Here is a 21375-nt window from a genome sequence, read left to right on the forward strand (position 1 = left end):
AGTAGAACTTATATTGTGAAATCACAAAAAAAGTGTTGGTAGCTTTCAAGCAGCTAAGATTCGTGTGGCTCTATTATTTTGCAGTAATGCTTCAGGAGATCGTATTGATTGATAAGTTTTATTGATTATAGACAATTTGCCCGTCCATCCTGTTTTAGAACACCCGAATGTGGAATCTTGTTTTCCGCCACTTAATAGAACATCCTTAATACAACCACTAGACCAGGGTGTGATCCCTACCTTCAAAACTAACTATATAAGAAGAAGATTCCAATACATTTTGGGATAAGGATAATTTACTGACAGTTATTGATGTGAGGAAGAAATTTTCTATTTTGCATCAAACTTGCTAAGTTGGCATTATCAGAATTGAAAACGATCAACTTTAAATGCATGCCGGAAAGCTACTTGATCAGAATGTGTGAAAAAGAAAAACCTCATACAACTGAATATCTCAACATCATGAGATTAGCACAGGTTGGCAGAGAAGAATTTGATGATTTTTCAACATCTGCAGATGTTGAAGAATTGATGGTTAACAAGGCTGTTAGTGATGACAAAATAATAGAAGCTGTCCTTGAGAATCTCGATGAAAAAGAAAAAAGTGATGATGATGAAGAAGAGATTCTACTCATTGCACGATTCATTAAAGAAACGCTTCAATTAGCTAGTAAAATTGCAAAGTCGTTTTCTTACACACATGATCAAATACTGAATGAGCTGAACAGTTTAAACGTGAACTGAAGTCATGTATGGTGCAATATGAAGAAGTATACAAAGATCTAGACAAAATAAGATTTTGACGATTAATTACAGAGTGGGTGGTAAAAAAAAAAAATCAACCTTCAGAATTGGAATGTAGTGCTAATTTAGTTCCTTTTACTAAGAAAATGTTTTGCCATTGCAGTATGAACAGGATGGCCCATGTGTTAAAAGTGATGGAAGTGATTTAATTCCAGTCTCACACAAAAGAATGCGGCTACTGTCAGAAAGTGACGGCAATTAAATTTAACTAATAACTATATGCGCAGGTGTATTTGGACCTTTCAAATTTCTGTTTTATTAGTGAACTAATAAACTATTTTCTTTAAGAGATGCATATACTATATATGTTTCTTTTGGAAATAACATTGTTCGTATCAGGTTTTCACATCTGGAACCATTCTTCTATTTTTTTATATGCACTATTCTTTTTTACACGGTTTTCATTTACACAATTTTTTCTGGAACCAATCTACCATGTAAATGAAGAACTGGGTGTGTGTGTGTGTGTATATATATATATATATATATATATATATATATATATTGTGCTATAAAATATACACCAAACTAAAACTTTAAGGCTCTTCTTTGATAATTACTCTTACTCGCTGCTGTTCACTTATGAAAAACGCAACTCTATCAAACAGAATTGCTTTGGTACTGAATGAGAGTTCTTGCCATTTTAAGGTTTATGTTCTGATTTCTGATGATAAGAATCAACAGTTCAAAACCACTATCAGGCCAGATTGAAACCTTAATCCAAAGCAAATATAAGGATGTCTGGACAGCACTCGTGTCTTTCAAGCAGTGCAAGCTAAGGCAACTCTGATGCTGAGAACTGTGTTCTCATATTCTCTCATCAATTTTTTAAACTTTTAGTTTATACATACATACATCTTCAAGGCTCACCTTTCCTAATTGGGTTGTGGGGGCAGCAGCTGCAAGAGGGACTTCCAATGGTCACGATCCTCCGCCACCAAGCTCAGGTGTTCTGGTGGGACTCCCAAATGTGTCCACCCAAGGTTTTGGATATAATCTATCCAGCGAGTCCTTGGCCTTCCACGTGGCCTCCTGTCCTTGGCAAAGAGGGCCTGCTGGGGGGGGGGGGGGCCTTTATTGTGGCATTCTGACCTGGTGCCCGTACAAACGTAACTGTGATCTCTCAACACGGAGAAGCAACAGTTGAGTATTGAGGGTTTCCCGAATTGCAGAGCTTCTAACTCTGTCGAGTCTTGTCAGTCCTGCAACCCCTCGAATGAACCTCATTTCAGCCATTTGGATTCGTGTCCACATTCTTTCAGTCATTACCCAACTCTCATGACCATAGGTGAGGATGGGGGACATAGACTGTATTAAAGACAGCCAGCTTTGCCTTCTGGCTAAACTCCATTCAATACTATCGAACGGCCAAGCTCCCGCAATATTGCGCTTGCTGAGCCAATCCAAGTATCTAGTTCTACATCCCACTTTCCATCACTCATGAATATGGATCCAAGGTATTTAAACTTCTCCACCTGCCCCAGTGGGACTCCACTCACATGTAGTGCACAGGGATGGTTGTCTTGAGACCACAAATGTTTCAGTTTTGGCCACACCGATCTTCATTCCAGCTTCTGCACAAACAGCTACAAACCTATCCAGGATCTGCTGGAGGTCATCTACAAAAAGCAGATGTCCAATGTTACATCTTCCAATTCTGACACACTCACTGCCTCGGCTGTGCCTATCAATCCAGTCCATAAACATTATGAAAAGGAGGGGTGACAGAACACACCCTTGGCAGAGGCCAACGTAGACTGTGAAAGGTTCAGACTTTGTGCTGTTTACCCTAACACAAAACTCAGGGCATTCATACAGGGACTTGATGGCAGCTAATAGTTGGCCATCCACTCCATCCACCTGTACTATTTGCCAAAGCTTATCCTGAGGAACCCAGTCATATGCCTTCTCCAAGTCCACAAAACATGTGTAGCCATTCTTGGCATATTCCCAAGATTTCTCGAAGCTTTGGTACTCGCCCAGATATCTACGTAGCCTGACACACTCAAGTCATCCAAAGAACGCTGTCTCGATTTAAGGCTTTTAGCATTTCAGGCCGAATTTCATCATCGCCTTACCCGATTTTATTGGTAAATGGACCTCTTCTGTTGTGAGACTAGTCATCGCTCCGATCTGCACCTCTTGGATGTCAACAACTGCTGGTCCACCCAGGTTAAGAAGGCTCTTAAAGCATTCCCTCCATCTGTGGAGGATATCCTTCTCTGTTGTTAAAAGTGCACCATCAGAGGCCTTACTTGCCTTTGCTGTGCACGATTTCCTCCCTCGAAGGTGGCAGATGGTCTGCCAGAATACTTTGTTTGCATTTGCATAGGATGAGTCTAATCTTTCTCCAAAGGATTCCCAAGCTTTCTGCTTTGCTGTCTTTACTGCCTCAGCAGCAGCTTTTCGTGCCTCAGTGTACTGGAAAAGCATCTCAGGTGACCTGACCCTAAGCCATGTTAGGTAGGCCTCCAATTTTGCCCAGACAGCTTTTTGGACCTCTTGGTTCCACCAAGGTGTCCTTTTCTCACTGCCTGTCGCTGAGCAGCTTTCTGCCACAGCATGAGAGTGCAGAGGCAGTGACAGCAGTTCTGAACAGCTTCCAGTCCTCCTCAACATCTGCAGTATGCTCGGGAATCTCTTTGAACCTGGAGGAAATGCCATCTGCCAAATTCTTCCTCACAGCCTCATTTTCCAATGCCTCCCATCGCGTGGTATAGCTGCTTAGGCCTATGAGCGTTGATGGTAGCATCTGGTTTCTGAAGTCACAGAGTGCAGACAACAAGGTGGTGGTCAGTTGACAGTTCTGCTCCTCTCTTCACACGAACGTCCAGCACTGAGGAAAATAGTTCTGCTGACACTATAAAGAAGTCAATCAAAGATCTTTATCCATACGTATCCCTGTACTGGGTATACTTATGGACTTCTCAGTGCTGGAAGAAGGTATTCATTATGGACAAGCTGTCAGCACAGCAGAAGTCCAATAATTTCAACCCATTCGTGTTAAGGTCAGGGTCTCCGTTCCTCCCAACCACATCCCTCCACGTCTGGTCATCTGTTCCAACGTGCATTGAAGTCTCCCATTAGCAGGACTGATTCCATGTCTGCCACCCTGTCAAAAGCAGCATCCACTTCATCTAGGAAGGCAGAGTATTCTGACTCCAGATTAGGTGCATAGGCTTGCACCACAACCAAGTCATGGTTTTTCATCTGGAGTCTTAACATACATACCCATCCCCAATGGAATCCACTCAGCAACACAGTCTGACAGCCAGGGACTTGTCAGTATCCCCACACCCACCTGATCAGACATTGTTGGGCTCACACCAGAGTAGTAGAGCTTCCACCCCTCATCCAGGTCGAAAGTTCCAAAGCCTCTCCTCTTGGCCGAAGAAAGCCCGACTAAATCTAGTTGGTAGCGCTTGGCTTCCTTGATCAGTTCCTTTTCTGTCAGAGAGAAGATGTTCCAGTTGCCTAAAGCCATAGTCTGGTGCCGTTGTCATTTCTGTCCTTTTGCAGAACCATTTCTTTGCGCTGTCCCTAAAAACCTCCCCAAACAGGTAGCGGGGCCCATTGGTGGAGTTTCCTCTAGCAGAGTGCTGAGGAGTGGTGTCTAAGGGAGATTGTAACATATTTTTCAAACTGGTCCCTTTGCCTAAAACCCGAACGCGTCCCTTGGTTACCTGTGACAGACGATGCGGTATGACCATTGTTTGATGATCTGAACATGTTACAGTTTATATATATTTATATATACGTATATATAAAGCATACTACATGTACATAAAGCATACTAAATTATATTTTAAATATTCGGAATTAAATTTTATATATTTTTTCCGCTAAAACATTTGTTTATAAAATTCAGTATTCAGTCGAGTATTTAGTGTATCCCTAAAACAGACCTTATATAAGCATTCAAAAAGACTTTTGAAAGTTTTTTTATATTTTTATGCAGCAGAATAGAAACAACTTACGAGGGTGGTCTGAAAAGTTCTCGGCCTAACAATGAAAAAGCCGAATTTATAATTTCAAAATTATTTTTATTTTTTAACATAATCTCCCCTAAGACTAATACATTTATTCCAGCGATGCTCCAGTGCCTTATCCCATCCCTGTAGTGGTTCTCAGTAAGATCTGCAAAATACCTCTCTACAGCAACAATCTCTTAATTCAAAGAAAAAGCTTGACCAGCAAGGAAGAGTTTTAGTTTTGGGAAGAGATAGAAGTCAGAGGGAGCCAAATCTTTTTGGCTCCCTCTGACTTCTATGAAAAACAATTCATAGTGCAGATCCCTTAATTTTCCCATTGCCAAAACACCTTTGTGGGCAGGTGCATTGTCCTGATAAAAGATGATTTTTTTTTCTTCTGTAAATAACATCTTTTCTCATGAATTTTTTCATCTAGTCTGGTTAAAAGATCGGAATAATATTCCCCAGTTATTGTTTTACCCTTTTCTATCTATCTATCTATGTTCACTGGGCATCTACAGATGCCGTATGGTCACTCCGATGCTCGATGATGTTTCACACTAGGCCTCACTATGTAGTCCTGTTGTTTGCCCTTCTGGCAGCCTCAACTCTCTGAAGATCAGTCACTCCACACACTCCATCCATCCACCTCATTGATGGTCTACCCCTGCCTCTTTTTCCAGGAACTTTACCTTCTATTACTGTTCTGAGAAGTCCTCCTTCCATCCTTTCTGTGTGTCCAAAATATTTTAACTTTCTTCTGTCAATATCCTTAAGGAGCCTTAAAGTTCTACTAATCTTTTCTAACACCCATTCATTTGTACGCCTTTCAGTGTATGATATCCTCAACAGCCTTCTGTAACACCACATCTCAAAAGCATATATCCGTTTCTTATCTGACTTCTTTAGGTTCCAAGTCTCGCATCCATAAGTCGCTGTTGGAAAAACAACTGCATCTAAAATCCTCAACTTTGTTCCCATGGAGATAGATCCATCCTTCCAGATTTTAGACAGGTCTCTGACTGTTGTTTTAGCCATTCCTAACCTTTTTTCTGACATCTTCTGAACAGCAAATCTTCACATTAATAATGGATTCCAGGCTCAAACTTGCTGACTTCCTCAATTCTTTCTCCATTAATATGCATTTGTTTCTCAAGAGCTTCTCTGTTTGTTTTTCCTTTGAGAACCATGATCTTTGTCTTGCTAGAATTGAGTTGAAATCCTCTGTTATTACTGAACTTGTCCTAGTTCTTCCATGTCATTACAAAGGAGTACTGTATCATCAGCGTACCTCAGATTACTGATCAATCTACCTCCTATCGTAATTCCTGTCCTGAGCTCATCCAATGCTTCATGCATGATGTCCTCTGCATATATACTAAACAAGTGATGAAAAAGTAAACATCCTTGTCTAACTCCTTTTCCAACTTGAAGCCAGTCAGTCAATCCAACACCTGTTCTTACTGTGGCTTCTTGCTCCTTATACAAGTTGGCTATCAACCTGATAGTGTGTTGAGGAAAGCCCATTCTTTTCATTACTTCCCACAGTTCAACATGCTCAACACAGTCAAAAGCTTTAGAGTAGTCTGAGAAACACATTACCAGAGGGAGTCTGAATTCCTTATATTTTTCTATGATCTGTCTAAGGCAAAGGATTTGATCTCTGGTGCTCCTACCTTTCCTAAAACCTGCTTGTTCCTCCGGCATCTCTGCCTCAACTTTGGCCTCAATCCTATTTAGCATGATCTTTAATAAAATTTTGCTTGCATGAGATATCAAACTAATAGTTCTATAATTCTTGCATGCCTTCATATCACCTTTCTTGTGTAGTAATATGAAAACTGACTTCTTCCAGTCTCTAGGCCATGATCCTGTCTCCCATATCCTTGTAATCAATCTATGAAACACTCTTATCCTTCCATCCCCTGTGGCCTTAATTAACTCTGCTGGGATTTCATCTGCACCTGGGGCCTTATTGCTGTTGAGCTGCTTAACTGCTCTTTCAACTTCATGCCTAGGTGGAGGAGGTTCCAAATCAAAATTTTCTTGGTGGGAGGACTCCACATTTTCTTTATCCACTCTGCTGTACAGTTCCTCACAGTATTCTTTCATCTGTTTTTGATTTCCAACTCTTCTGTTAGTAATGATCCATTCCTGTCTTTGATGACATTCAATTTAGGCTTAAACTTGTGCTTTAAGTCACGAACTAAATTAAACATCCTTTTATAATTATGCCTTCTCATCTGGAACTCTATTTCTTCACATTTATTAGTATAGAACTTTTCCTTGTCCTGCTTGATGGCTCTTCTGATTTCTCTATGTAATCTCTTGTATTCTTCGGTCCCTGTGTCTCTTTGTTTTTCCAACCGCCTTCTTTTGATTAGTTCCCATGTTGAATCTGATATCCATGGGTCTCTTGGTTTTCTTATTGTGCCAAGATACGTCTTCGCTGTATCCTGTATTATCATCTTGACTCCTTCCCAAAGCATTTCTGGTGAGATTTCCTCATTGGTCTCCAAAAAATCATCCAGCTGAGTTAATGTTTCTTCTGTGAATCCACTAGGAATTACTCTAACATCCAATCTGGTGGAATGTGCCTGACCTGGAAGTTTTCGGAGTCTTAGTCTTACTTTGGCTCTTACCAGCTGATGGTCTGTACCACAATCTGCTCCAGGACAAGTATGCACATCAGAGATGCTTGTCTTCCACCACTGGAGAGCCAGGATGTAATCAATCTGGTGCCTTGACCTATCAATGTTGGATGTCCAAGTATAGGTCCATCGTGGATGTTTCTGGAAGCAGGTATTGGTAATAATTAATCTGTTAGCATGGGCAAATTTCAACAGTCTTTCACCATGGGTGTTACGTTCACCCAGACCAAATATGCCACACTCCAGCCTGACTCTCATACTCTTTCCCACTTTTGCATTTAAGTCTCCTAAGATGTACAGTATGTCTCTCCTTGGTAGGCAGTCCAAAACAGTTTGTAAGTTTTCATAGAATTTTTCACTATCTTCTTCAGGCCTATCCGTGTGGGGTGCATAAACTCCACAATTGATACATTGGTAGGCTGAGCCTTAATTCTAATGGAGAATATCCTATCATTAATTGGGTTATAACCAATAAGGCTTCTTGCCTGAGTTGTCTTCAGTATCACAGCTACCCATGATGTTTTCAGTCACCACCTGAGTAAATAACTAGCTTACCATCCTGTCTTTTGAAGTGACCGTCTCCATTCCATCTGATCTCTGTAATTCCCAAGATGTTAATTTTATACCTATCCATCCCTTTACAGACAATCTCAACAGTACCCATCTGGAAATCCCAGACATTCCATGTGCCTATGTAAAATTCCTTTCTAAGATTAATCTTATACATTCTGTGTTGCTCATTCACAGTATCACTGATTTTTGATGGAGACTGTAATATACTTCTCGAACAGGACCCTCTGCCTAAGCCCTGAACGCAGCTCTGATTATTCTGCACGACAGCCAATGTAGCATGAGATGCATTATTAGGCACAATCATAGTAGCATTTTGGAGTGAAGTCACTGCAAGAAGAAAGTGGTAGGGTTGCAGAGGCCCTTTCCACATAAGATGAAATAGCAAAATAGGAAAGATTCACCCCTAGCCCTCGAATACTCTAATAGCATTGGGGGGAAGGTAGCAAGAAGAAAAGAAAGAAGGAAAGAAAAAAAAGGGGAGGGACCAGTCTACAGATAATATAACAGATGTATATTATATGAAGTAAGGCATGGTCCAGCATCAGGTTCCTCGGGTTTGCCATGCCTGTACTCACTAAAGTGAGCCTTTGAGGAATTACCCTTTTCAACATAATTAATAAACAAAATGCCTTTAGTTTATTAATTATGCCAATACCTTTCCTGCTGATGGAACAGACTCCTACCAGGTTGGCACTGAACAACTGGCTTCTGTCCACTGTTTTTGACTGCTATTTGGATTCTGGTGGGTAATGGTGAATCCAAGTCTCATTCATAGTAATAAATTGACTCACAAAATCAGTTTTATTCTTGTTAAAATGCTCCAAGCACTGTTCAGAGATTTTCATGTGAGTGCATCTTTGATCTGCTGCGAGCAAGTGTGGCACCCATCTTGCACAAAGCTTTTTCATTTGCAATTCTTCATGCAAAATATATCCTACATGTTCTTTTGAAATGCCTATAGTCTCAGCAATTTCATGCACTTTGACTTGCCAGTCATCCAATACCCATATTGTGCACTTGATCAATGATTTCTGGTGTTGTTACACTTTTTGGACGTCCTTCATATGGATCATCTTCAAGGCTGGTACAGCCACGTTTAAACTTGGCAGCCCATTTCTTAATTGTCGAAAATGAAGGAGAAGAGTGCCCATAAACTTTTATGAACTTCGAATGAATTTCTTTTGGCGTTAAACCTTCTTTTACAAAGAATTTTATAACTGCATGATACTCGATTTTATTCGATAGTATAGGACGCCTTTGCCTGTTTTGTGGAATAAAACGCCTATTCAGAAGTAGAAAAACCTACATCATCCATATGAGATCAGCTAACTTCATCTGATAACTGCTATTTATTTGTTTTGAATCCCATCCTAGAAGGTGATTAAAAACCTGAGGCACTTATAACCAGAGGTAATCACTGAAAGTGACTGAGCTATGGAGGTTCACACACACACCACACACACACATTCATTTATTCATTCCAAGAAATACAGACAACACTTTTGCTTCAGACAGCTGTATAAAACAAACTACTTGATAGAATGACTTGCAATTTCACATGGATGCTTAGGACAGATGTACCAACTTGGAAAAAAAAAAAATCTTTCCGATAGTGTTGCCATCTATGGTAGGCCAAAAACTTTTCAGACCACCCTTGTAGTTTAGTTGTTTTTTCCCCTCCAATCTTTAAACAGAACATAGATATCTGAGTACCGAGAAGTCATTTATGATACCAATTCAGAAAGTGAATACTGATGGATTTCTGAATAAAGAGCTGTAAACAATCAAATAAAGCTTTTACTATATATATATATTAAATTATTTCCATTTAATTTATATATATTAATAATATAACCTTACCCTCTTCTCAATTAAGTCTTTAAAAGTCATTGAGAGTGAAGAAGTAGCAGCTCCTCTGATAGAATGAGCTAATGCCTGGAGATTTAAAAAAAAAAAACATTTTATATATTTTTTTTTAAAAAAGCAAATTCACTGTAAGTGTTCATGAGCATTCTTGTCTTATGTATTCTAAGAAGAAACAGTTTTTATTTATTTATCAAAACGAAAAAAAAACTGAGATAACATTTTGTTAACACAATGAGTGCGGTAGAACAGAATAAAAATTTTCATGTTCATATTAATAGTATTGTCTCAACCAATAAGAAAGTCTCCTATATGCATGCTTCATCCTTTTATTTAATTTATTCATTTTTCATCTCCTCTTTTTATATGTGACTACAACCTATGAAATGTTGCAAACCCATGGTACTAATGTACTATAGGTTTATTTTTTGAGTTTATTTTTTAATTTTTATTATGTATGTGTGTGTGTGTGTGCATATAAAATTTTTTCTCTTTAATATTGATCCCATACACGAGAGGGTGAAGGACCTACAAGCACATTAGTACTGTGTCTGGGATGCAGGTGAGGAATCAGAAGTTTAGTGAATTTTTCTTAAGAGTTGCAGGCTGTAGCTAATTGGAAATACTTCTTGTGGTAGGCTGTTCCAGAGAATGGAGGATAGAATAAAAGAGGAAGAAGAAAAGCAGGTTTGGTGTGTTTGCAGTTGCGCAGTAAAGGGGTGCTGGGCAGCTGCTTCTCTTGTATTAACAGGTGCAGCAAAAAGTGGAGGAATGATGGTTGCCTCTTCAGTGAAGCAATGACCATTGAAGCCTATAGAATAGACACAGGGCTGAAACACTGCATCTGTGAGATAGCAGTTGAAGTGAATCTGTAAGAGAGGGATCATCTATTAGCCGAATTGCTCTCCTCTGGACAATCAAGAATTTTAAAAGACGTTTCAAGTGCTCCGTTCCAAATATAGGAGTGCATTCCAAGCATGGGGTGGATTTGGTATTTGTATAATGTTAAGAACTGGTTGGATGTAAAATAGCACCTCGAACAAAAGAGAATGTGTTGTCCCAGGAGAGGTTTTAGGTGAGATCTGATCTTGTCTGGTGACTTGTGTATTACTGAGGGTAAGGGAATGTGAGCTGAGATTTCTTTTGTGAGAGAAGAGGTAAGACTATATTCTGTTGGCACTGAATGTGACCAGATTGCCCTCGCCCACTAAAGGACAATATAGAGATCAAAGTTTAAGACACTGGTTGCAGATGATCTTGAAGCTTGGAATGTCAGAGTACTGCATGGTTTGTCAAATGAATAAAATGAATGGAGTGTACCATCATCTACATAGTTGTGGATAAAATTAGTGGTTAAGTGGAGAATACATACACACAATTTACCAATAAGTGTCCAGACACCCCTGTTATTTGAAGTTATGGAACATTCCAGGTTTGTTTATAATATAAAAACCAGTGTTAAGATAAAAGAAAGCAGTATTTCATCGTAACAGTTGAATACAGGTGGTATGGCAACACAACATGGACTCAGTGACTTCGAGAGAAGTCATTGTGGACTGTCACATTGGTGGCATGTCCATGTGTGTCATTGCCACTCAACTGGAGCACCCAAAATCAACTGGCAATGTGATCAACAAATGGAGACGTTCTGGCATCACTGGTGCAGGAACACACCCAAGGTGGCCGCTGAAAATGACTGACAGGGACAGGAGGGTGTTAAAATGGGTGGCATGCAAAAAACTGGTTACAACAGCACAGACCATCCATGATGAGTTCCGAAATACCAGTAACACCATGGTAAGCACTAATACTATACGAAAAGAACTCCATTGACTGGGTTTCCATGGAAGAGCAGCAGCAGCACACAAGCCAAACAACACAATATCAACAAACAAACAAACAAATAAGCTTGTCTGGCCTGGTGCAAAGAGTGTGTGAACTGGAAAATTGACCAATGAAAAACAGTACTCTGGAGCAACGAATCAAGGTTTGCCTGTTTCCAGTCTGATGGTGTGAAGGCAGCCTGGTGAATGCTTGTACCCACAGTAAATTACACTGTGGTGGTGGTGGAGTAATGGCATAGGATGCATTCAGCTGGTTTGGAGTGGAACACTGGTCTTTGTCCATGGTTCCATGAAAGCAGTACCTTGATATTCTGGAGAATCAGGTGCTGCCTACATTCTGGAGTTTTTATGGAATGGTCCTGTGTTACTATTAAGATAACAATACCCCATGCCACAAAGCTGTTCTGGCTTTGTGGCATGGGGTTAAATGACTGCCATGGGCTGCGCAGAGTCTGCACGTGAAACCCATTGAACACCTGCAGATGAATTGAAGTGGCTATTGAGGTCCAGAGCAGCATGTCCTCGATCTGTTGCTGAACTCAGTGTTGCTTTGATGGAGGAATAGAGACAAATTCCACATGATGTCTGTCACACGTTGGTGGCAAGCCTCCCTCAAAGGGTGCAGGAAATAATCAAAGCCAAAGTTTTTCAAGCTTTATCAAATTTTTTTCAAGCTATTTCATTTCTTGTACTGGGAAATCATCATTGTTATATTCCCAAATACTGCTTACAACTGAGTGATATGGTTTATTTTATACAGCTGACTTTCACTACATCAAACTTATAGGAACAGGAATAGTTTGTTATAGTGGATAGCTTACCTACAGTGAATTTTCTTTACAACAGCATTGTGCCTATGAGCTGTGGTTGGGATTATTTTTGTGTGTGTGTGTGGGGGGGGGTAGTTTGTTACAGTAGGCAAGTCTGTTACAGCAGTGTTTGTTATAATGAGATTCAACTGTATCAGTAATATAATATAGTGAGGCACAGAAGAATATATGACTTTTTTTTACATTTGCATATATATATATACAGGGTGTTCGGGATAAATTTGACAGTTTCGTAAGGAAAAAGAAAATCTTCTTTGTATCTATTAAATTTAATGAATTGACAAAAAAACATTACAGGCAGAGTTAATTACAATACTATCAACAAGATTTACTCAAAATAACCACCATTAGCATCGATCACAGCTTCAATTCTGCTTCGGAACCTCGAACAAGCTGATGCTACAGTCTCCCTGGGAAGGGCCGCAAAAACTGTTTTAATTTTATCCATTAACTGGGCTTTTGTATTACTGGAAGTGCGATTGGTGTCTTTTTCAACTGCGCCCCATACAAAATAATCCATGGGGTTAAGGTCTGGGGAGTTTGGAGGCCAAACATTTGGACTGGTGAAGTCGTAGAAATTTTCAGACAACCATTTTTGACTTTTCCCAGAGGTGTGGCAAGGGGCCGAATCCTGCTGCCATACATACGGCCTACCATTGGCTACCCTTGTTATCCAGGGCTTGACTACAATTAGCAACTCCACGAACAAAGCCCGAATTCCAATGCCAGGGTTCTTCAACACCTGTTCCTGCAGATTTGCGAGGAATTCTGCTGTACGAATGCAATCAGATCGTCTGCTAGGGATCTTTCTTCTTGCTACATCCTCGTAGTCACCATTGCAAGTCTCTAGTTCATGCCTGATTGTTTTTACTGTATTCAGGGAGCATTGGGCAGCAGTCGTAATATCCTTATTTTGATGGCGGGCACGAATCATCATGATACAAGTTATTCTCTTCCATGATTCAGGTGGGTTCCAGCTATCCATCCTTTCTGACATCTTGTATATGAATGAAGAAGGGTCCAAACTTTTAAATGAAGAGAAGTGTGTGTTAATACATGTAACTTACGGAAAAATATAATTAATTATAAATATGTCAAATTTATCCTGAACACCCTGTATATATATATATATATTTATGAAAAAATTGAATGACTAGAACCGAGATTTAATTAAAAAGGTTTTAATATAAACACACTACTAGTTTCGGCCTGTAACAGCCTTCTTCAGGTGACATTATAAAAGAAAAAAACACTAAACATTGAGGGGTTAAAAGACTATAAACAACATAGACAGTCTTTATACATAATTAGCATGAAAACGTTGTAGTTGTATTTGAAGCTGTTCTTTCATTTGTTGCATTGTTGGGAGAGTGCGTGCTTGCTGCATCACGTGAACGCCAGTACACGATTACAGCTAAATGACTATCTGGGAGTTTGTAGCTTAAGTTGTTATTTAGATGAACAGGATTGAAGATGATTTCTCTCGATTCCACAATTTTTCTCTCTATTTCGTCACTGCAACGGAAGATGTTTGTAGATTTTTCCCAGCACACTTTGTGACTTTGGTTATAATCATTAGGATTAGCCGACAAAAGGATATGACTTGATAATGCACTTGCTCGCTGTCTCTTGTAAGTAATGTCTCTCATGTGTTCTTCCATACGGATTTCGACAGATTTGTCTGTCTGCCCGAAATAAGGAATATCGCAGTCACATAATATTTTATATACGCCAGGGTATTTGAGTTGATGATGACAAGGTTTTGGGTGGCTAATTAAGGAACGGATCTTTGGAAGTGGAGTAAACAAGGTTCTGATATCGTATTTTTTTAGAACTTTTGCTAATTTATGTGAAACAGTACTTATGTAAGGAATAGATATATTGCTTTTGAATCTATTTGTTTCTTCTGAGTGATGTCTAGGAGGATTAAGAAGGAATTTGTTAATGATTTTCTTGGAATATCCATTAACTTCAAAAGAAGTTTTCAGATGGTTTATTTCTGTAAGCAGTTCATTTGGATCATCAAGAAGAGAACGGGCTCTATGTCCCAAGGTGAAAATTATTCCAAGTTTATGAGGAGGGAAATGATGGGACTGACTGTGCAGATATCTGTTGGTATGTGTGGGTTTTCTATATATCGATATTTTTAGTTTACCAGAAGAGCGAGTCAGTTTGACATCAAGAAAAGGCAAGGAATTATCCGTTTCAAGCTCAGCAGTAAACTTAATACTTTGATGTCGGCTATTGAGATGTTCGAGGAAAACCATAAGGGATTCATCTCCATGGCCCCAAACAATGAAGACATCATCCACATAACGTTTCCAAACTTTAGGTGTTAAAATAAAGGAAGAGATAGCCTTGGTTTCAAAATCTTCTAAGAAAGTTTTAAAGTGAATAAAAGTTGAGCAGCTCTCAGATGTGAACTGTAGGCTAAAATACACAAAGATTATTGAAGAAAAAATGAAAGAGTTTGAGAACAGGAATCAAACCTTGGAGATTCAGTGGCAAACTCTGAAGAAAATATTGATTGATTCTGCCAGAGAGGCATGTGGTGAGGTTATCTGTAAGGATAAAAAAAATCAGAACTCCCTGGTGGACACAGGAAGTTAAAGAAGAAGAAAGCATAACAAAAGTTCATGTCAAATAAGTCAGCTTGTGCTCTTAGAGAATATAGAGACAAATGCAAGAATGCTAAACAATGTGTAAAACTAGCTAAACAAAAGTCATGGGAGGACTTTGGCAAGAATATAGAAAATAAATATCAAGAAGGTGGCAAAATATTCTGGAGGTTGTTGAAGAAGCTTAAGAATGGAGGAAAGAGTGCTATAAAAGGAATTAGAGATGATAAAGGTGACATGAAAACGGGAGAAAAAGATATCCTTGAAGTATGGAGTAATTACTTTGAAAAACTGCTAAATGAAACAAGCAGTGATGACAGCACAGTGGTAAAAAACACTGACCAGGCATGCAGTCAGGAATAAATATCCATACTAGAAGTAGAAAAAGCCATCAAAGGCTTGAAATGTGGAAAGGCAGCAGGAGTAGATGATATTCAACCAGAAATTCTGAAGTATGGTGGTATAAGGGTCTTACAGTGGCTGCACTGCATAGTTCAGAAAGCCTGGACACAGGGACGAATTCCCGATGACTGGAGAAGAGCTCTCATAGTACCCATATATAAAAAGAGAAATAAAACTGCATGTGAGAATTACAGAGGTATTTCCCTACTGAGTGTTCTTGGCAAGATCTATGCAAGTATACTTGAGAAACGGTTGAGAAGAATTGTGGAAGAAATGCTTGGTGAAGAACAAGCTGGATTCAGGCCAAATAGAGGCTGTCAGGATCAGATCTTCACTTTACGACAAATAGTTGAGAAAGCATGGGAATATAACAAAGATCTGTATTTAAGTTTTGTCGATCTGGAAAAGGATAAGGTGCCAAGAGAGAAGCTATTCAATACGCTGCAGTTATATGGTGTCAATGGGACATTATATCAAGCAATACTTAGTCTTTATTTGAGTTGTAAGTCAGCAGTTAGAACTGAAGTAAGTACAGGAATATGGTTTAATGTTAAATCTGGTGTGAGACAAGGATGTACATTATCCCCTCTGTTATTCATTATCTATATGGTTCACATTATGAAGGAAAGTGGTATTAAACATGATATCAAAATTGGAGATGTTAATATCAGCTCTTTACATAGATGATGTTATACTTCTAAATAAATCTGCTACAAGTCTGCAAGATTCTGTGACTAAATTGAATAGCTGTTGTAATAGATATGGTATGAAGGTCAGCAATAAAAAGACAAAGACAATGAAAATAGGCAGAATCATTGAAAATGTCAACTGTGTTTTGAATGGAGAACCTGTGGAACAAGTAAAACATTTCAGATATTTAGGCACAATTTTTACTGAAGATGGTAAATTAAATATAGAAATAGACAACAGAATCAGCAAAGCTGGTATGGTGGGAAGTCAATTGAATAAATTCATATGGAATAAGAGAGAAATTAGTCGGAACACTAAATTAGCTGTGTACAAGACAGTGTTCAAACCAGTTTTAAATTATGGATCTGAGAGCTGGGTCAGAAGTAAAACACTTGACCAAAGACTAGAGACCACAGATATGAGAGTCCTGAGAAAGATTATAGGCGTGAACAGATGGCATCAATAGCAATATCATATTAAAAACAAGGATATTAGGAAAGAACTTGACATTGTCGGCATCCAGGAATGCATTAGCAGAGCTAATCTCAGGTGGTATGGTAACTTAAACAGAATGAGCGAGGAAAGATTAGCAAAACAAGTGTTCTCTGCCAGGTTGGCAGCAAAACGACCCAGAGGAAGACCAAGATGTAGGTGGATTGATACGGTACAAAGTGCTTTAGATGATAGAAATATAAGATCTGATAATGTTGAAGTCTTGACAAGTAACAGACTGATTTGGAGGAAAATTGTAGATAGGAAATTAATAATGATGTAATTTTTTTCATGTAGTACTATCATATCCTGTACACCCCTTGAGGGTACGTGGCAGGAATTTTATGATGATGATGATATATATATATATATATATATATATAGGCAATTTTGGATTTAGCCGACCAAATTGTATTCTTATTGGTTAAACCAAAATAAAAAATGATGGTACAACATGACAAAATTTCATGCCGGCTGGAACATCATCCAGTTAAACAAGCCCCCCCCCCCGTTGTTTTCGCCAGGGATCCAGGGCGAACAGCGAAAAATCAGCTACTGAAACAAATCTGAAAATACTGCCCAACTCAACATCACCAGAGTTAAAGATCGGTACTATCAACGTAAGAAGCCTGAATGGCAAAAAAATGCAGCTAGCTGAGGAATTAGATAAGTACCAGATCGACATAATAGGGGTGACTGAAACAAAAAAGACCAAAACTGGTGAGATCTTTCTCAGCAATAAATACAAAATGTTATATTCAGGCAATGACAATCAAAGAAAAGAAGGAGTAGCCATAGTATTCAACACAAAATACGAGGCTAATCTTCTTGAATGGCAGTCAGTCTCAAGTAGAGTAATGTGGGCAAATATGAGAATGGGGAACTGGGCAATGAGACTTATTTGTGCCTATGGTCCCATAGAAGGTTCTACTAAGGTAGAAGTGGAGGAATTTTTTGACGATTTAGAAAAAGCAACTGACACAATGAAAAAGGAAAAGTTGGTCCTTGTTGGGGAACTAAATAGCAGAGTAGGAAATGATTGTGAGACATACAAAAATATTTTGGGAAAATTTGGAGAAAAGAGCAAAGCTAATAATAATGGCAAATATCTGTTGGATTTCTGCTCAGGACATGGACTGGTTATTACTAACACCATGTTCCAACATAAAAATGTGCACAAATTCACATGGAGAGAAGAGGCTAGGAATAAGAAAAGTCTCATTGACTATGTTATTGTTGATAGTGATGTTTTCTCCCTAGTGCAGGACACCAGAGTGTACAGAGGATTTGAAATTGGAGGTGATCACTATCTAGTCTTGAGCAAGATAAAATTGAATTTCATATTGAAAAGAATGACATGTAAGAAAGTTTTAAAGCGAATAAAAGTTGAGCAGCTCTCAGATGTGAACTGTAGGCTAAAATACACAAAGATTATTGAAGAAAAAATGAAAGAGTTTGAGAACAGGAATCAAACCTTGGAGATTCAGTGGCAAACTCTAAAGAAAACATTGATTGATTCTGCCAGAAAGGTATGTGGTGAGGTTGTCTGTAAGGATAAAAAAAATCAGAACTCCCTGGTGGTCACAGGAAGTTAAAGAGGGAGTGAAGGAAAAGAAGAAAGCATATCAAAAGTTCCCGTCAAATAACTCAGCTTGTGCTCTTAGAGAATATAGAGACAAATGCAAGAATGCTAAACACTGTGTAAAACTAGCTAAACAAAAGTCATGGGAAGACTTTGGCAAGAATATAGAAAATAAATATCAAGAAAGTGGCAAAATATTCTGGAGGTTGTTGAAGAAGCTTAGGAATGGAAGAAAGAGTGCTATCCAAAAGAGTTAGAGATGATAAAGGTGACATGAAAACGGGAGAAAAAGATATCCTTGAAGTATGGAGTAATTACTTTGAAAAACTGCTAAATGAAAGAAGCAATGATGACAGCACAATGGTAAAAAACACTGAACAGGCATGCAGCCAGGAATACATATTCATATTTGAAGTAGAAAAAGCCATCAAAGGCTTGAAATGTGGAAAGGCAGTAGGTGTAGATGATATTCGACCAGAAATGCTGAAGTATGGTGGTATAAAAGTCTTACAGTGGCTGCACTGCATTGTTCAGAAAGCCTGGACAGAGGGACGAATTCCCGATGATTGGAGTAGAGCTCTTATAGTGCCCATATATAAAAAGGAAGTAAAACTGAATGTGAGAATTACAGAGGTATTTCCCTACTGAGTGTTCCTGGCAAGATCTATGTAAGTATACTTGAAAAATGGTTGAGAAGAATTGTAGAAGAAAAGCTTGGTGAAGAACAAGCTGGATTCAGGCCAAATAGAGGCTGTCAGGATCAGATCTTCACTTTACGACAAAATAGTGGAGAAATCATGGGAATATGACAAAGATCTGTATTTAAGTTTTGTCGATTTTGAAAAGGTATATGACAAGGTGCCATGAGAGAAGCTATTCAATACACTACAGTTATATGATGTCAATTGGGCATTATATCAAGCAATACTTAGTCTTTATTTGAGTTGTAAGTCAGCAGTTAGAACTGAAGTAAGTACAGGAAGATGGTTTAATGTTAAATCTGGTGTGAGACAATACATTATCCCCCCTGTTATTCATTATCTATATGGATCACATTATGAAGGAAAGTGGTATTAAACATGATATCAAAATTGGAGATGTTAATGTCAGCTCTTTGCTTTATGCGGATGATGTTATACTTCTAAATAAATCCGCTACAAGTCTGCAAGATTCTCTGACTAAATTGAATAACTGTTGTAATAGATATGGTATGAAGGTTCAGCAATAAAAAGACAAAGACAATGAAAAAAGGCAGAATCATTGAAAATGTCAACTGTGTTGTGAATGGAGAACCTGTGGAACAAGTAAAATATTTCAGCTACTTAGGCACGATTTTTAGTGAAGATGGTAAATTGAATATAGAAATAGACAACAGAATCAGCAAAGCTGGTATGCTGGAAAATCAAATGAATAAATTTGTATTGAATAAGAGAGAAATTATTCGGAACACTGAATTAGCTGTATACAAGACAGTGTTCAAACCAGTTTTAACTTATGGATCTGAGAGCTGGGTCAGAAGTAAAACACTTGACCAAAGACTAGAGACCTCAGATATGAGAGTCCTGATTAAGATTATAGGCGTGAACAGATGGCATCAATGGCAATATCATATTAAAAACGCAAATATAAGGAAAGAACTTGACATTGTCAGCATCCAGGAATGGGTTAGCAGAGCTAATCTCAGGTGGTATGGTCACTTAAAAGAATGGGCAAAGAAAGAATAGCAAAACAAGTGTTCTCTGCCAGGTTGGCAGCAAAACGACCCAGAGGAAGACTAAGATATAGGTGGATTGATACGGTACAAAGTGCCTTAGACGATAGAAATATAAGATTAGATAATGTTGGAGTCTTGACAAGTAACAGACTGATTTGGAGGAAACTTGTAGATAGGAAGTTAGTAATGATGTAATTTTTTTTCATGTAGTACTATCATATCCTGTACACCCCTTCAGGGTACATGGCAGGAATTTGATGATGATGATTTATAGTATACTGAATACGTTCATACTTAAGTACTTGGAAACTGCCCTTTGAATAATTATGGACTGTAAGAAAAAAAACATAAGCAACTTAGGATTCTATATCTAAGCAAAATTAGTCTTAAAGCCACCCTTCCTTCTTCTACCCTCATTTTCTTTATTCTTTCATCAAATTTACTGGCTTAATATTCTTTACTTTTTATTTTCCATCTTCCTTCTTTTCCTTTTTAATGGAGAATGTTTTATTAATTTGATCCAAAAATTTAAACCATTTTAACACATGAAACCCATCCTTAAATAATACTATTAACCAAAGGTAAGATAAGCAAGTAACTACTATCTTACCTTTGGTCCTTAAAAGACCAGTCTATACAACAGCATACATTTTATTATCCAAGTAAAATACTAAAAAAAACTATGTGATTTGGTAAGTAATTTAGTGCACACTGTTTGGAAACTAAGAATGGCTATATTTCATCTTAAATAATTCCAAAATCTACATTCATAGGTACTCTGAACAGAGAAAATATAATAAAAATAAGTTACTCAGTTTTGCTAAACAAATTCCAGAATTTAGAACTATAATTTTGACATTCAGAAAATCCAGAATAAGGTCAAATAATTAATGTCACTTTGTTGGCAGTAAACAGCATCAACCCTAGTAGTGTTCCCAGATGTTTATAATATAGCTTTTATTTATTAGAGATATAGATGCCCACCATCATTATCAAACTGCTTGTCATAACTGACTAATCCTGTTAATCTGTGAAAGCTGCATTTTGTGCAGGGAAAATGCAAGTACTGACAATTCTCACCAAGGGAACTCGCCACCCTCTTAGATGTCAAATAGCACTCAAATCTTTAACACAAGAATAAAGAATATATAACGTACGAGTATACTAAAATTTTATGCAGATATGTGCGAGTCATTTACCACTTTCATTTCTTATTGACTTCTTGTACTGAAGTATAAATATAATCTAATTCATATTATATACTTACACTTGAAGACTTGTTATTATATGAAATTACTACTAATAGTATATTTGCATATTTACAATAAGATTCATACACAG

General features: G+C 38.2%; 1 protein-coding gene across 1 annotated transcript in view; it reads right to left on the reverse strand.

Annotated features, from left to right (window-relative positions):
- The window catches only part of sip1 (septin interacting protein 1), a 292796-nt gene that overhangs the window by 16747 nt on the left and 254674 nt on the right, over positions 1-21375 (reverse strand). The window contains exon 15 of the mRNA XM_090395420.1: positions 9860-9934. Coding sequence (XP_090251546.1) covers positions 9860-9934 — 75 coding nt within the window. The remainder of the gene's footprint in view (positions 1-9859; positions 9935-21375) is intronic.

The sequence above is a fragment of the Typopeltis vanoorti genome, chromosome 7 (genome assembly GCF_054136105.1).
Source record: "Typopeltis vanoorti isolate ZY-2024b chromosome 7, IOZ_Tvanoo_1.0, whole genome shotgun sequence".
In the NCBI taxonomy this organism is placed as follows: domain Eukaryota; kingdom Metazoa; phylum Arthropoda; class Arachnida; order Uropygi; family Thelyphonidae; genus Typopeltis; species Typopeltis vanoorti.